Source organism: Bremia lactucae, linkage group LG6 (genome assembly GCF_004359215.1).
Source record: "Bremia lactucae strain SF5 linkage group LG6, whole genome shotgun sequence".
Classification (NCBI taxonomy): domain Eukaryota; phylum Oomycota; class Peronosporomycetes; order Peronosporales; family Peronosporaceae; genus Bremia; species Bremia lactucae.
Genome location: NC_090615.1, coordinates 3,144,023 through 3,161,628, shown reverse-complemented (window position 1 = coordinate 3,161,628; position 17,606 = coordinate 3,144,023). Strand labels below are relative to the sequence as shown.

General features: G+C 44.6%; 3 protein-coding genes across 3 annotated transcripts; 1 reads left to right on the top strand and 2 right to left on the bottom strand.

Moving 5' to 3' along the window:
• Nucleotides 1-6,259: 6,259 nt before the first annotated feature.
• Nucleotides 6,260-10,710, bottom strand: CCR75_000143 (uncharacterized protein; the record flags this gene model as incomplete). Its single annotated transcript, XM_067958251.1, has 18 exons — nucleotides 6,260-6,616; nucleotides 6,684-6,773; nucleotides 6,847-6,960; nucleotides 7,029-7,347; nucleotides 7,410-7,562; nucleotides 7,632-7,915; nucleotides 7,989-8,143; nucleotides 8,208-8,391; nucleotides 8,453-8,713; nucleotides 8,798-9,022; nucleotides 9,094-9,186; nucleotides 9,254-9,367; nucleotides 9,432-9,495; nucleotides 9,557-9,636; nucleotides 9,704-9,808; nucleotides 9,886-9,990; nucleotides 10,059-10,430; nucleotides 10,501-10,710. The coding sequence occupies 18 exons, from the start codon at nucleotides 10,708-10,710 to the stop codon at nucleotides 6,260-6,262; spliced, it is 3,285 nt and encodes a 1,094-aa protein (XP_067818254.1).
• A 1,595-nt stretch (nucleotides 10,711-12,305) lies between these two features.
• On the bottom strand, nucleotides 12,306-15,445 carry CCR75_000144 (uncharacterized protein; the record flags this gene model as incomplete). The annotated part of the gene is made up of 8 exons (XM_067958252.1): nucleotides 14,629-15,445; nucleotides 14,321-14,538; nucleotides 14,135-14,249; nucleotides 13,868-14,067; nucleotides 13,574-13,799; nucleotides 12,747-13,515; nucleotides 12,452-12,679; nucleotides 12,306-12,354 (listed from the first exon to the last, which is right to left on the bottom strand). Exons 1-8 carry the CDS (start codon nucleotides 14,876-14,878, stop codon nucleotides 12,306-12,308), a joined length of 2,055 nt encoding a protein of 684 aa, XP_067818036.1. The 5' UTR covers nucleotides 14,879-15,445.
• Nucleotides 14,676-16,471, top strand: CCR75_000145 (uncharacterized protein; the record flags this gene model as incomplete). The annotated part of the gene is given in 4 exon segments (XM_067958253.1): nucleotides 14,676-14,936; nucleotides 14,949-15,095; nucleotides 15,165-15,302; nucleotides 15,368-16,471. 4 exon segments carry the CDS (start codon nucleotides 14,676-14,678, stop codon nucleotides 16,310-16,312), a joined length of 1,491 nt encoding a protein of 496 aa, XP_067818258.1. The 3' UTR covers nucleotides 16,313-16,471.
• Nucleotides 16,472-17,606: the final 1,135 nt, after the last annotated feature.

The window sequence follows — 17,606 nt, the reverse complement described above, 5'->3', positions numbered from 1 at the left end:
TTCCATCCCGTCTAATTTAACCATAAGTATGCCATAATCTTTTGTCTTGGTATCGCTTGGTCCCTCTTGGGCATCAACGGCATAGCATATCACTTGTACCGGATCGTAAAGAGGGTTTGGCAGCAGACTGGCGCGCGACCCGGCAAATACTTCGATTGACAAAATTGTAATATTTGACGCAATAGTCAGCGAGCTCAGCGTGCTCGAAAGCGAAGCTGTGGGCACTAATGACGAGTAAGCACGCTTGCGTCGTGACTTATTAAGTGAATAAAGAGTAAGCAATCAGTGTGGTCACTTCATACACATAAATATTCGCACCTCAGTTGTTTTTTGAAATGCTCCGGCATCAATACTTACCCAAGCTTCGACAGTTGAAGCGTCTGGAGGCATCCTTGCTGGCATTCGTAAGCAGCGCATCTGTCCAGAAGTGTCGGTCATGTAATGCCGCTCAATGCAAAAAAAGTTTTCAAGTTCTCTATACACTTATACCTTTTCGCCACTTCCACGAACAATGCTTGGCTTTTTTATCCTGGAAAGCTTGCACCATCTTGCATTGTCGAGCTTTGAACTGCCTTCGCCACTGCGATGCCGATATAATAGTTGCCGCGCGAAAGCCGTATCAAATTCTGGCAGTTTTTTTATATTTTGTGGGGTAAAGTCATATTTTTTTCCTCCAAATACCATCGCTTTTTCAGGAATTTCAGCTGCGTTGCTGTAACATACGGGTTGGTACTACTTGCATGATCAGTAAGCCTTGTCAATTAGTACAATTTCATACGCAAAAAAGCTAAAAGAGCAGAATCGATTACCTTCATTGGAGTTATGCCAAGATCTCGCGAAGATGAAAGAATTTGCGAATAAGTTGGAGGGTCAGGACTGAACATCCACAAGCGAGAATTGCTTTCTGCAGCTTCTGGCGGTTGCATTCTTTGACTTGCACCATGTGGTTGTGGATGCGGCGTCAAAGACGACGCGACAAAATCAACAGGTCTATCCTCTTCTTTTAGGGGAGTCAAAGAAACTGACTTTTGAGGCCGAGGTGGTAAAAGATCTTTCATGTCTTCAACTAAAGGAATGTCTTCTATATTGGACCCAAACTTGGAAGACCTTGCCTTATGAAGATTTGACTTCATGGAATCATTAGAGGGCTAGTATTCGAACATCAAATTTAAACAAATGTTTTCAAACCTTAATTTGCCTTCCTGTTGAAGCACGGACGACCACACGAGGGCTTCCAAGTTCGCTAACTGGACTCGTTTTCGCTCGGGATATGCGCTCTGCAACATCCCACCAACTGACGCTAGTTGACTGATCAACGGCTGGGCTGGTATTATATTTTACAATTAGCTGCTGTGATGCCAAGATATCGCCAATTTCAGCATGTTGTTCATTCAAATTATCAATGCCTTCACTATCATGTTCGCTATCATTGGGTGTATCGTAGTTGACATGCTCGTCGTCCTGGCGACATTCAGCTTTTTTCTGATCCGACTCACTCATCTGTTGCATGTCTAAAAGAAGGGTCACAATTTCTCGGTCTTCTTTCTGTGGAAATACACACAACAATGTTAAATGTTGGGCTGCATAATTCGCCAGCAACCATATTACCTGATCGTTCTCACAAGCAATACCGCCTTCATTCTCAGCTTGGCTATAAGAAAATTTGCTTTCGGCAGCGATCGAATTTCCGCATGACATTACATCACCCGCAAATTGTGGGCCATGTTGGTCGCAACAATCAATCTCATTATGCTGCTGTTGCTCTTCTAATCTAGCCATTACCATATCTACGGAATCTTTAATTTTCTTCTTGAAAAATGACTGTGAAAGGAGCGACGATGCCGATTTTGCCGGTGAAGGACTCGTTGATGACTCGTTTGATATGTCCGAATTGCGCAGTAAGCTAAGTGACAATTCAGGCGTTCCCCTTTCACCATTCTGGATACGGCGCAGCCTTTCTTCCTATCAAATCAATAGATAATCACATTTCTCGCAACGCTAGTAATCAATTACACTTTGTTACCTCCCAGATAGCCGCCAACGATGGCACATGACGTAAGTCTCCTACACCCTCTGCTTTCTTGTGCTGAAGCTGAAATTGTTTGGGGTTCAAAATGCATGCAGCTGCCACATCAACCTCTAACGCACAGCAGCATGTTCGATCAAACCATTGTTTAGGCCGTTCAAGAATCGGCGCATGGCGTCCTTTGAAAGAAGTCTCGCTCTTTTCTATTCCGTTTATTTTTTCTGTTGGCGTCGTGGAAAGCAAAAAAATGCGGAATATGCCGGTATTGGTAGCTTCCATAAGATGCTCTTGGGACACTGGAAGTGGAAATCGGAACTTTACGATATAGAATTCGTCAAAAAGTTGTTATCAAACGTTCAATTCTTCAAGCGTACCTTGACATTGCTAAATGCGACGTGATTCATTCCTTCAATACTGTAATCTGCAAAAACCTGAATTCATTCACTTAGAGATGTTTGTCAAATTGATGTTGATGCCCCAAATGCGAACCAGAATCGTACCTGCAGCAGAAACGGTATGTGTGACTCGTACGGCTGAAAGTGTCTATCTCCAATACTCCCGCTTTCCAACAATCTCACGACATATGGAACCGCACGTGGATTGTACAAAAATATTTGAACGAAAAGCTTTGATCTCAGATGGTATCCGTAAAACGGCGTTCCTTGAACAATGAGCATCTACAAGTAAGTAAGAAACCAGATCGCACTGAATGCTTCATTCCACTTTTATACCTTGGCAATAATTTTACTGGATTTTGATGAATCCGTTGCATATTTATCAGTTTGTTGTCTTTGTTGCTGGTTCAAGGCATTTGCAGTTTCAATGTCCTTTGCTAATTGGGGCAAGAGCTTTCGTAGCCGTTCGGGATCCTCAAAATCCGGGTCATTTTCCGCATTAAAGTAAAAATATGGAAATATCTAATCATCGTTGTTGCAGACCATTTGCGTAAATCATCAAATATTCTGTTTATAATAGAGAAAGTATCTTACGCCATGAACATGTACAAGGGCTTTTTGTCCAGCTGGTGTAGCGCCGAAAACCCGAACAATCGGCACCTCGTGGGCATGTTGATAACAAGGAGAATCCGGCAAATATTCAATGCTGCCAGTAGGCAGCGGGCTTCTCATGTAGTAGTCTACCACGACAGCCTCGACGCGAAGCTCTTCAGCATCCATGCTCAATCTTCGATTTTATAACATCTTTTTTTATTTAATTTGAATAAAAAAAACGGTACAGTGTACCGCGGTATCATCCCTTCGGTCGTTGCAACGCGCGATAAAGTTAAAGCATGAACAGACACGCGCTGGCCGAGGCCTCGAGTCTGCATGACGGTCCCGTGCCCGTCTACCTGATGGGAGAAATTGCGAGTGTGTATGAAGGACTTTCAGCTGTGCAACTTTCAGCTAAAGAAGTATTTTGCTTGTTATTGTCTACAGACTCGACGAAGGCAAGTGATCGCGACGCGGAAAAGACGGCCGACTATATTCTAAGAAGGCTTAATAAGAGTAATCTTAACGTAAAGCTGAAGGCATTACAGATCATTGCAGTGAGGATTGAGACAGCATTGGCATCATTGGGAGTGCTCTTACAATGTTTATATGATGTCGTTGTCGCTAGTTTTGCATTCGAGAAGGCAGTCCCACTTTCTCGGATGCGATTAGAGAAGAAGAGCAGGAAATTCTTGCTTATATACGTAGGTGGAAAGCAGTATGCAGAGAGTCGTTGCAATTAAGCTCACGGTATTGTTGCTCCAAATGGCAGAATTTTCAGGTCCTCCAGATCCTGTGTATGGAGATGAGAAGTATCGTCGTATACGAGTAGCAGCTCAAGTAAGAAAAAAGTTCTGCCTACCTATTATTTACGTGTGCAATGGTTCACGTCATATTATTGTTTTAGGAAGCCTTGGTGTGCTTAAATGATGGATTTTTGTCGAGTCAGAAAGTAGAGTCACCTCAGCTTGAGCAAGAGACACCTCAGTGTGCTTCAAGGCCATGGCAGGCACAGGAAGGAGAAAGTGCACAGTCATATAACCATTCAAATGGTGTTTACAATCAGGGACAGTCGGAACGGCAGCTTTCAAGTGTTGGTGGGTCGTGGGGGCAGCCGCTGGGCTCGAGTCGTCCTACTCCGTATCAAGACAACCCATCTGTAGGATACAATAATGCAGCTGCTTGCTACAATGGTCCTGCGGGTGGAGGCTACAATGCTCCATCACCAGGCTTGAATGGTCGATCACGAAACTTTCAAGCTCCAAATGAAGCGGGTAATGGCCACATGGGCAAAAGCTTACATGGTTCAAATGAGAGCTATGGACAAAATATTGAAAATTCGGGTTGCTACGAGTACAACCAAGCTGGTACATCCAGCGTAAATACTCCAAATATACCACAGCAGCAGCCAAGTGGCTTTAACTCGTGGGCAGCATCGGCGGGAACAGGCTTAACTACTAAGACTGCAGGCGCAGGTGTATGGAGTAGCTCAGGATATCAGAAGAAGGATTCGGCATCTGACAATGAGCCCCGGTACAACCCGTCTACACTACGAGACAACCGCCCTACAGTGTTAGTGGGTCACACACTTAGCTTTCCTAAACCAGCAGGTGGATTCGGCCGAAGCAATGCGAGTGCACCGTCAGGACTAGGTGGATTTGAAAGCGGCACGTACAATCCGAATGCTGTCCGCAGTGCTGTCGCTGAAAACTCGTTTAATGGCGGAAACAACGCACGAAGCAATTTCGGTGGAGGCTACCAGTCAGGGGGCCCTCCTTCTTATATGGATAATGCAAGTCGCCCTGCTCACCGCATTGGTAGCTTAGGTCTTCCTGTAAATGGGCAGCCGCTCAATAATGTACCGACGACAGCTCTTGGAAAGAAAGCTGAAGTGCTGAAAAAGATGGGAACGGCTGCATTAGAGAAGTGGGACCGCCGCAACATGGATAAGTCAATGGCTTCCTCCTTGGCTGATAACGACGAATTGCGTGCCGGTCCGCAAGTGATTGACCACGGGTTCTTTCAATTAAATGGTCAGCAGGGGACTGGAGGAGGTGACACAAGCAGGTATGTAATAATTTTGATAGTCATTTATAGTTTACCTTACGACCTCATTTACTGACACAGGGACTACGAGCGTACGATGATCGATAGTTTGTGTGCATCAGCAGGGCTTTCGCGCGCACCGTCGGCTGATGACCTCAAGCGCTTTCTTGACCTTGCGCAGACGCTAGATGCACAAACTATTGGCGATATTTTGCTCGATAAGCTGGAGGATGACACCTGGCAGGTTCGATTGAAAGGGTTGCACGTAGTTCTAGGACTACTGGACTCTCCTGGTGCTAAACTGTACCAAGAGTTCTTCGAAGCTAATCTGGAAGTTATTAAAGAGGTTCGTAGAACAATCTGATGTGATTTGCAAAGTAGTTATGCTGACTAATATACGTGTGCTGAAATTAAGTTGCGAAAAGATGTTAAGCCCAGTGTGGTATCCAAAACGCTTCAGCTTTTGCGTGCTCTTGGTCACGCAGATAAAGCGATTCGGGCTCCTCCGTCAGGTGCTAGATGCTCAAACTCCACGCAGACACAGCGCGGTAGCCCTATAACTAAGACACATCACGAAGTTGACCTCCTTGGATTAAGCTCTCTAAGTCTTGAGTCAGCACCTGGCCCAACAAACAAACGCGTTATAAATACTCTCGACCTTCTAGGTTCCGCTAACCATTCACAGCTTCCACCGCCTCCAGCGCATCGGCAAGAAGTCTCGGTATGTACGGCAGCACTTTGCATGCGTCAAAAGCGGGATAATAAATCATCCGTTTACTTTGCTTCATAATGCAGCTATTAGATGGTTTTGACGCAGTCAAGAGCTCAAGGTCATCTGATCAAACGTCATACTGCCCTTCGTTAAAGCAGCATTACCAGCAGCCTTTTCTAGATAAGCACAAGACATTTGGCCATTTTGGAAAGGAATTGTATGCAGTAACTAACTCACCTCGCGGCGCTAGTATGGTGGTAGCTGCACAACCTCATGGTACTTGTGATGATCGTCGGCTTGGTGGGGGGCAATCAGCTTTCAACTTCATGTAATCAATATGTTTACTGCTCATATAGGGTCAAATAGATCTCTAACTCTAGACTTTATCAAGGCAAAAGCCTGAAATGAAGCTTCATTATTGTAATACCTCGCGCTTCTTCACAATCTGTATTATCTGTTTATGCTGGAGCTCGAATACTCAAAGGCCTATGCTCGAATACGTTTCTTACAAGAGCCAGCAATAGCTCCTTTACCTTTACGCTTAGCGTGCCTTTCAATGAACTTGTCTGGGTCCCACAACTCTTGTCGAATATTATTATAAGGGCCATTAAGAATGACCAGAACTTTTGTGTCGCGGTGGTAAGTTAGTCCAGTGATGAGCTTTGGGGTGATAAGGAAGTACTGCGGTAGCTTGCTACCACATGAAGATTTAGTGATTCGCTGGAAAACTTTGCGCTCATTGTATACGTCCATCCCCTGGTTAATCTCATCCACCACCCGAAATGGACACTTGGTTAGACTCTGGAGAGCCATCAAGTACATGATAGTACCAACAGATTTTTCCTACAAAATAAATTTGTCAATAATTGGCTAATCGACAAGCGCTCGTCTTAAATGAAAAGTAACGTACTCCGCCAGATTGTTCCTCAGCATTCATTGTTGAAAGCTTGGTGTTCTTGCGGAACTGAGCACGGCGTTCGATGCCCCACTTAGCTACATCCTTAAGTATTCAAGTCCGTATCATTAGTTATATGCATTCTATTGCGTCATTCAACATCAATCTAACCACTCACCGGATCCTCGTCATCAAGCAAAATTTCACCAACACAGCCAATGTCCTTGAAAAAGCTTCGAAACGACGTATCGATATTTTGAACCACTTCTTTGAGGTCGGCGTGCCATTTTACCTTTTAAACCAAACCGTGATATCGTTAGCGCGCAAAACTATTGAAACTTCGAAATTTATCGACCTGACCTTTATTCTGTTAATTTTTTCTTCACCATGATTGACAAAACTCTCCAAATCTGCCATATTGGCTTCATCGTCCTGAATTTCTTTTATCACACGCTCATACACTTCGCGAATACTTTTGTCCCCACGAAAGCATTCTAGTGCCGCTTTGTTGTTTTCAATTTTGCCAAGTAATTCATCTAAATCGTCTGGAAGTTGGTTGAAGCGCTCTTCATAAGAATCCCAAGGAGCATCCTTCTCAGCTTTGTGTTTAAGCAGCATCGCCTCTTTCGCTACAGTCAGCAATCGTTCTTTTGCAAGCTTGTACGCTTCTCGCAGTCCGCTAGAAGTGCATCACAAAAGACTGAATACATTAATATAAAATAGCAGGTGCACAATGCCTACCGGAACGTGCTCTCAATTTGCGTCAAGTGCTTTTCTGTAAAATCCACTCGAACTTGCTGTGTACCAAGCTGTAATGAAAGGCATGTCTCACGGACGCAAGCTTTGTACAGATCTCTGGTGAGCAACAAACATTGTTTAATCTGCTGGGCTTGTCTAGTTGTAGCAACACCAAAAATTAAATGGGTCAGCACGTTCAAGCATCAACAAACCCATTCAGCTTACTTAGATACTTGGTTTCTGAGTTTTCGTACTATTGCTTCCTCTTTTGCCGAAACATCCTGAATCAAGTAAGGTTTTACGATAAGATCGTTCCGCAAAAAGTCGTCTCTCACTGTACTTACTTGTGCCAGCTCACTCTTAAGCGAGTAAACTTTATTTTCGCCTTCAGCAATCTTGTCATCCAAACGAATAATCGCCTTCCGTAGTGAGCGTATTTCGGTAATTCGATGCTGAACTTTTCGCTTTGCTTCGGCATATAATTTCTCCTGCTCTTTCAGCTCAGTAATCTAAGCATATTGACATACACCCGAGCTTAATTGCAAATGTGTAATTATGAGTATCACTGCACTTAGGCCACACTTCTTCCTGAATTCTTCTCTTCTTGAGGTTTAAATCGTCCAGCATTTTCTTCATTTCAACCTTTTCGTCCTCGTTCGATGTCGAGGCAGCCAGCAAACGAGGATTCATCAGATCATTTGTACGCGTTGTCACATTATGGTTGCCATATTTAGAAACTGTGAATGCACTACAATATTTATCACGTTTTTTATAGAAGGAAGCTCAATCCTCATCACAAACCTGAAGTGACGTATTTCTTATATGGAGTAACGAAGGCTGCCTTTCGTTCGGAAGACGCGATGTCAGAAAAGATCTGCCCACCTCGATTTATAATGTCTTCTGTCTGTTCGGAGCCGACCATGACAGTGTGGAGCCCTCCATGTGATCGAAGGGCCTCATGCACGATCTGCGGTGCAGTGACTAGCTAAACTCACAAAAGAACATGTTAGTAAATACAGCGCCAAGTAAAGCGCAGGTTGCAATACCTCATCTAGAAAACATTTCATGCCGTATCGGTCGCGATAGTCATTTATCTGCTCTTTCGAGTACGGTCGATGAATAGCGTGACACGTGCCATTCTCCACAATCAAAATCGAGGCTTTGATGCGGCGATCAGAATTGCCATTATTTACTTCGCGAAGGATTGTATTATAATCATCGTAGCATTCTGCGACCAGTGCTCCCAGAAGCCACTTTGGAAGCGTGTCTTCAACATACTTAGCATGAGTCGCTTCATTAAATTTCATCTATAGCAGAAGCCGTGTTTAATGGTATTGAAAGAGCGCTACTTGTTAGAAGGTTCACAGAAGCTAAATGAATAAGCACATCACCTCAAGTGCGATGGGACCCCAAACTTTTCGCTTTAGTCGACTTTGGTTATTTCTCACCCAATCTGCAGCGCGAATACAATCTGGATCAGCCCGCTGCAGAACAAGACGTCGCTGTAGATCCTCGTTGTCCAATTTATCCAGCTTACTGGTCACCTTCCTCCGTTCATCGTCGATGTAGGATAGCTCTCGAGCAAGTGCTTCTCGCTTACTACGAGTTTCCGTTTCCTTTGCAAAAATATAGCAATATGAGTTCATCTGACCATTAATTATGCATCATTACTAATAATCGTTCTTACCTCCATATCTTTTTCACGCTGCAGCCTCTCCAATTCTTTTTTTTCCTTTTTCAGATCCGCATCATCAGCCATGTTTTCGCGGTCTTGACGCCACTACGGGAAATTACAAAATCACTAAAATTACTCCTAACGTCGATAAGCGCACAACAATATTACTTACCACTGCTATGTCCTGTTCTAGGCGCTCTAGTTTTCGACGAGTGGAATGGTGCTGATTGCGCAATTCTTTGACGTCTATCAAGGTCTGGCTCTGAGCGCTTTCCATCAATTCAATCTACGTCGCAAAACGGAGCTAAGCCAGCGTATCAAAATATGTGAAAAGTCGTTTGCAAACATACGCGAGATTTTTCTTGCCGAATCTTTTCAATAAACTGTCGCTTTTCACTGTCAACCTCCGCTTTTCTAGATTGTTTCATCAAAAAGCGTCAATAAGATAGGTTCTTCAACCCCGCAAGGAACTTACTTTGTTTTAACATCTTCCAATTTGATTTGCTCTTTCTTTAAAAGCTCCACAAGAGGTTCAATAGTCTCTCTGCGCTCACTCTAAAATATTGCAACAAATAGCTTTCTCAGACGATTATTGGGTACAAATGCATTAAGAGTTTCTTACGAGAATAACCTCCTTGCGGGAGATTTTTTCTTGTTTGAGCTTCTCAACGTCGGCTTTCGCATTCTCAAATTTAAGCCACAAGCACTTCTTTTCCATCACCTCCGTCTGCAGCATAGAAACCCGTATTAAGAACCGTGTGCCAAATCATCAGCCAAATAATTACTATCACTGCAACCACGGACCTCTTCAATGCGAGTTTCATAGTCCTCAATACGCTCCACCTCTTTCTCTCTCTGTTCATTCTCACTCTTTTTAAGCTCCAAGGCCGCACGAACTTGGTCTAATTCCTGAATTACGATAAAACTTAATCACCAAACTGCAAAACCATTGCTTCTCAGCTCAAGCTGAAGCTCACCAGCGCTTTGTCTGACATGCTGTGCTGTAGCTCTATAATTTCGTCATGCTTCTCTGCCAGATCACTGTCCGTAATGGCGTTTTCTGTAGCTTTCAATAGCTGTACGGCGTTCATGCGGGAAAATTCGCCTACTTTGTCTTGTGGTAGAAATTGGCACAAGTTGTCGATCTGGATGCTAGCAGCTTCCATAATGCCCGCCACATTCTTAAGAGTTGATTCTTTTCCATTTACCTGCCACGTGCTCTTATTGTCACGAAAAATACTCCGTCGAATCACCTTGTTTCCGCTCTCAAAGAATAGCTCAATTTCCGTGTAGCCGCTCTCCTTTTCGTGGCGTACAAACTGGCCCACCTTATCTGCCCGCCCCAGCAGCTGCAGATTGTATACGTTTGGTCCGTCAAATTACTTAACGCGACTAATGAATATGATGCGGATAACGTACGCGAGTACTGCCCGCTAGACCTACGCAGAGTGCGCAGACAATTGAGCTTTTGCCCGTGCCATTAGGACCCAAGATCAAATTTAAGCGTGGCCCTGGATAGAATTCGGCGTCTGAGTACGTCAAGAAGTTGTGCAGTTTGACGCGAAAAACGGATCCGTCCACATATTCGTTGGAGCCTTCAGTGACCGAGTCTGTCACATCGCCTATCATCTCTCCGACAAAATAAATTATAAGCTTAAGCACTTATTACCGCGAGACGGAACTTAATCCTATTGGGATAATTACCATGTCTCGAGCTACGCGGCGCCTAGCACCGCTAACGCAGATCAGCGAGCGCCAGGCGCTGCTTAAGACGGTGCCAATGCGCAGCTGCAACACGATGTTCGTGCCGCCGCCACAGCTTCCATTTACGGGATTTGAGCTGATGTTTTTGGGTACTGGCGCTGGTTCTCCGTCTGTGCGGCGCAACCCGACAAGCGTCTGTTTGCGTCTAGCGCGCAGCAATTGGATGTTCGACTGCGCCGAAGGAAGTCTACGCCAACTTATTAAGAGTGTTATGCGTGTGCCATTAACTACGAAGTTTTTTGTGTCACATTTGCACGGGGATCACTTGTATGGGCTACCTGGGATCCTTTGCACGCTAGATAACCATAATGCTGAGTACAAAGACCCACAGTCAAAAGAGAGCGCGCCGAGACAAATTGATATCTACGGACCACTCGGATTATTCACATATTTAAACACGGCATTCTTTACTAGCAGTGCGAGACTTGTGAATTTAAACATCACAGTCCACGAGCTGGTGTGTCCTTTTACGCTAAGCAAGATGTCAAGACATGAAAAATATACGCGCAATGCGCCAAAACATCCTGTACGTGATAGTACTATTGTAGTGTTCAGAGCTAATAGGAGTGTGACATTGGTGGGTATTCTAGAGTTTGACTCGAGTGTGGGTTCATAAGGAGCCGATTGGAAATGGTGACGTGTGGAATGTGTTGGATGACGGCAAATTTTTCGTTAAAGCTGCAACACTAAACCATACGGTCCTTAGTTTTGGGTTGGGATATTTTGAAAAAAGTTTTTGTTAAAAGGAATTGAGTTTAAGAAGGATGCTATGGTTTTCAATAGTTATGTCGTAGAAGAATATCCTGTGCCTGGAAAGCTTGATGTTGTTGCGCTACGCAGGCGAGGATTGCCGCCTGGGCCGAAGTATCGCACACTTAAGCTTGGAGGAAGTGTCGAGCTGCCTAATGGTGAAATTCTTGAAGCTTCCGAGGTTGGTCGGCATCTGATTTCATTTGTGTGGGTTCGGTTGCCGTAACTGCTTTAATGCTGCAGGTCGTCGGGCCTGAAGCTGGCGGGCGTAAAGTTGCAATTCTTGGTGATTCTGCTGACTCGTCACGGATGTTTGATATTGCGCAGAATTGCGACGTAAGCTCTGCTTTTATAAAAACTGATTTGCGCGTGAAATGTAATTTGTTTGTGATTCCGATTATGTGTAGGTGTTGGTTCATGAAGCAACACTAAGTCATGAAATGATCAAACAGGTTCAAAATATTTTATTAACATTAAGTCATCCTTTTTATGAGTTTTTGTGAAGGAAGGCGGTTAATCGTGGACACTCAACTGCTCGCATGGCAGGATATGCAGCAAAGAAGATGAACGCGACTTTGCTTGCGCTGACACACTTTAGCCATCGCTTTCGGCACTGGTCTGCAGGATCAAAGGGGCGGACAACCCTTCACCTCGCTTTAGAGGCTCAAGAATCATTTGGGCGAAGAGCCGTTATTCCAGCATCGGATTTCTTACGCATTCCAATCCCGCGTAAACCCCATGAATAGAGACATTTGTAGACTATTAGTACAAAGAATACAAGAACGATGTCATTTCGAGTTTCACTCTCACATTCAATGCAAACGACATACTGTGCGTGTACAGCTTTTTAATTTACGTCATATGTGCATCGACCCAATTATTTCTTGGACTCAAGTAGCCTTCATCGGAAACTTCAATAACTTTGATTACTTTGGTGGACTTCGATTGAGCGTCGTCGAGTCCATGAAGCAGAATAACCCTTTCACCACACTCAACCAACCCCCGCGCCTTTGCAAACGCGATACCTTCCGACGTCAAATTTTCTAGTTGTGTCACATATTCTACTAGCATAGCCGTCACCCCTCTGTGGAATCAACCGTAGGATTATTAGTGCAAATATGCCATTCATTATTTGAGAATTATACGCGTACCTAGATACTCCAGATAGCTGCCGCGCCGTCAACTCGGACGATGTAATAGCCAATATATTGGCCTTTGGACGATACTTTGCCAGCAACATCGTACTGATACCCGACTCAGTAATCGAGATGATCAGTCGAACGCCCATATCAAGAGCAATTTCAACAGCAGAGCTGGCAACTGATTCGCACATGCTTACACGATTACGGTTTGCTACACGATGGAAGCGATACAACTCCGCATAGTCCAGCGCTTGCTCCGCTTCGATACAAATTTTTGCCATTGTTACGACAGCTTCTTTTGGGTACATGCCTTTGGCAGTTTCTGCTGACAGCATCATCGCATCAGTACCGTCAAGGACTGCATTTGCCACATCGGTGCATTCTGCGTTGGATGGAATTATTTTCGTTGTCATAGACTGTAACATCTGCGTGGAAGTGACTACTGGTTTGCCAGCACGATTTGCCTTGCCAATAATCATCTTTTGAGCCAGAAATACTCGCTCAGGCGACAACTCCATACCAAGATCGCCACGGCTGACGTGAATGCCATCGGCCTCCGCAATAATTTCGTCAATATTTCGAAGTGCCTCCTGGCTTTCAATTTTAGCATGCACACGTATGTGGCGCCCCGCTTGGCCAAGACATTCACGGATCGCTCGTACGTTGCTAGCCGAGCGCACAAAAGATCCGGAAACGATGTCCGCTCCATTGGGAATGGCAAAATGTAGCAAATCATTCTTATCCTTCTCGGTAATACCTGGTATCTGAATAGCGGCGCCTAGACATATTTACAGTGAAATTAACCACCAAATGCTTTCATGCACAAAAGTACAGACCTGGGAGATTCATGTTCTTCTTCTCCTCAAGAATGTGATCATTATGCACCCGCACAACAATCCACTCCGATAAGCATTCCAGCACAGTCATCATAAGGCTTCCATCATCGCACAATATTTTGGAACCCACCGACACCGACGTTGGCAATTGATCATATGTGCAAGCAATGCGAGAGCTGTCACCTTCAAAAGTATAATCGGTCGTAATTTCTAACGTCTGACCAGCCTGTGATCCACAGCCCCAATCATTAGAAATCGTTAGTAGCCTCAGTGTACAGCTCAGCTTAACAACACCTTTAGCTGGACAGGTTTGTGTTCTTTTAATAAACCTGTGCGGATCTCCGGGCCCTTTGTATCTACTAGCACAGCGCAATGACAACCAGGTCGGGCAGCCATCGCTTTTCTTAGATTTGACAAACTTTTTTGGTGTAATTGGTGATCGCCATGGGAAAAATTAAATCTCGCCACGTTCATTCCTTCGTCTAATAGCTGTCCTACAACACCCAATGCCTCAAACAATCAGCCTTTCATGCACATTTTCAGCCACATAGAATATCTCACCCAACATGTCCACAGACCACGATGCTGGGCCAATAGCACATATAATCTTCGTCTTGCGCGCACGCGCCATCGTCGGTGTAAGGATCTGCTTCATTTCGATACCAACATGGTATTGCTGCCATCAAAAGACCAAAACACTCAGTCTACAATCAATCAGATCATATATCCCCCTGTTAGCAAACGTACAACAGGTCTGCGCACGATAGACGAAGAGTGGGGTTGCAACACGCTGTCAAACTCTTGCAACAGCGTTTTGTTGCGGTGCCACTTTCTATCCTGCAATGCTGGAAAGCAAGTTACAGAGGGCGAAATAACCACGTCATTCTTCGACAAGCGCTGTAGCAAATTTAAACGCATTCGCGGGCTTCTCTTCGAGGCATGGCCCTCACTTCGCATCAGCGCAGCTAGCCAATAGCAGAGTTAAGCGTGCCTTCTTGGTTATTTGTTTAATCAACCCTACCTTAGCTATATTAGGCCGAGACCACACCGCGTACATAACCCGACACAGAGGTAAAGGTGTCGTTGTCGTAATTTCGCTGTCATGAGTGAGTTAGCGGAAGGCAATGACCTTTTAGGAACAACTAACTCTCGAAAAGCGCCGTCTTCGCTGTTAAAAAACGTGCTTAGCAAAAGCCGAGGCGCTTTGACGCATGATGGAAATAATGCCTCCATTATCTTGGACGATAAAGTCTTGCGCGATACGCCGTGGACGCCCAAAAGCTTGGGAAGAGCAAAGACAGCCATTGTATACAAGGTGCGTCGACCATATGCTAATGCGGGCCTAAATATGTATTTGAAAGTGGTGTCAATGTAGCAAACGCTGAACGACACTCTATTAATACTCGAACGCAATATCTTCTTTATCAAAGGATGGGTGCCCTATTTTGTGTCACTTCAAGACGACAGTATTCTCATGTATAGTAGCCGCGAACGATGGGAGCAAGGGCTCAAGCCTGACAAGGTCTGACATTCCTTTTGACATAAATCGGTGATGTTGATTTTACTATATGAGTTGTCTTGTCCTGCGTAGGTAATTGAGCTACATTTCATGATGCTTCTTGGCGAAATGATGGTTGATGTGAACGAAGGCTGTACGTCGCTGCATGGACACATAGTTAATTTGCGCCTCTTTCGTCGCAAGTTACTGGGAATTGACGAGCTGGATGAGGTAAAAAAAAAATTTTAAAGTCAAAGCTGGTATGAATGTATACTTTTTGAACGTAATTGATGCAGTGGCTGAACGAAGAGTTTCGACAAAGTTTAGTAGTTTCCTCGGGAAGCAAATCAGACAAACTTGCTGTAAATAACCCGAATGCGAGCTCTCATTGCGTCTTTGAATTTGCCTCATACAATCAAAGGACGTTTGAGCTGTGGACTAAAGTCATTCGCCGTGTCTTGGCGACGAAAAGGAAAGCTCGTAAGAGCAGGCTTCGAAGCAATCCGAGTAAAAACGACACTGAATTTGTGTGTAGTTATGAATCTAGCAATTTGAATACAAGCTGGGTATCGCCAGGACAAGATTCCAAGGTTACGTTACTTCAGAGTGAAATTTGGTGCAGCCGAGTTCTTTCTGGCGAAAAAGAAAAAGCCGAGTCTGAACTCCGGCGGATAGTGGCGATGGAGAAACTAGTGGACCAAGTGACCGATGCACGAATGGCTTTGCTAGTCTACGAAAAAGTAAGTCGTGTTCACGAACTGTTCTCAGCTAACGGAAGACGCGAAATTGAGAGTCTTGATGGTAGAGAATCGGCGATGCCGACTGACGTCATCAACTTTTTTGCGGATCATCTCAAGCGAAAATACTCTGTTTTCTTGATTCTGGCTCTGGTGTACGGAGTCAATGAGGAGGAAATCCGAGAAGCCCATGATAGAATGTGTCATGAAAACGCCGCCATGAATGCTGGGGTGGGAGGCGGAAGTGGCAAGCTACAACGAACCGTTGCCTCGTACGGCTTCGAAGATTCAGAAAGTCTTGAGCTGTATGAGAAGTATCGAGACGCAGCTTTTAATTATCACAAAATGAATTACGGAGACTTTGCTGCTGCCGAGGAAGAGGACGCAATTATGCACCTTCCTGTTATGCTTCAAGTCGCCGTTATAAGAGGAGACTGCGAAGAAATAATTGCTATGCAGTCGATATTAGATGTTGTCAAGGAACGTTTGACTGAGCGGTGTTAACTCGAGAGTGTATCTAAAATGTTGACATTATTACATCGACAAGGATAATGTCTAAATCTAGCCGTTGGAGAAAGATTTTTAAATGCCAGTCGAGTTTTATGCAAGTAAAGTATAAATAAAAGCGGCCCCATTGAAAACAACGAGCCAATGGTAATTTAACAGCTTTTTGGGGTTTATAGAATCTTCAAATACTGTCCATGGCAGGTGTGCTAGCGCCAGCATCGTTCAATGATATGAGCTCATCTGTAATCGTGATGTAGAGGGGTTTGAACGAGTGATCTCGTCCTTCAAAGGAGTTGTCGACATTGTAACGATCCTCATCAGATCGACACACAACATGCAATACAAGCTCTCCAACCTCTGCGTGCAATAATGCAAGATGGTCGATATGTGGTCCACGCGATATTGGAAGATTTCTGCCACGGATGACTATCCAGTCACTGTAACGACCGCACTGTGGTTAAGTGAAATTAGTGTGCGAACATCAAGCTTAAGGAATACATATTAAAAAATAAGCAACAGTTTCACATTTGCCTCAAACTCAAGTCCCCAATCTCAGAGCTCAATGTGCCAGCATCATCAATATGTAGTCTGAGGCAAGGTTAATCAGTGTCTCAGGATCCGATGCCACAGCAAGTACCCATAATGTAGGCGGGCCAGTCGTAATACGGCCACGCTCTACTTAGACACACACCCTAGCACAGCGAGGAAGTGGTTTGACCAGCTTCTCTTGCGTGCAGTGAGGTAGTTGTGGTGGGCGCGATAGCGTCCTCTCCCAGCGCACTAAGTACTTAAGTCAAGTGTCGTCACGGGAGCGGTATCCGACTCCTCGTGCGCACTTACAAAGTAGAAAGTAGTTTTTAGACTGATATAGTATAAATACCTATTTTTACCAATCAAAATGTCATTCTCTCTAGATAACACTTAATACGTATTGCGAGCGTATCCTTCTAGATACCTCGCGTAACGGATGACGCTAGGCGTCATCCCTCCAAATGCGAATGCACCTATGTGCATCACATACATAAGGGTTGGTCACAAATGTGAACCACACCCGAGTGCTGGGTCTAATTACTTTAACTTAGTAATTGACCATCCCCTTAAGTACACCAAGTGTACTTAACGGGACAGAGTAACATGAGGGCAACTTTAGCCTGTTACGCCATCCCTCCCCCACCAAAATTCCTCTGACACTCGTAAGAATGTCTTTTCGCAGCCCAGATGCCCACTAGATGGCGCATCATGGAGCTCGTGAAGGATCATCAGCTTGAGATCTGTGTCATGAGGCACATAA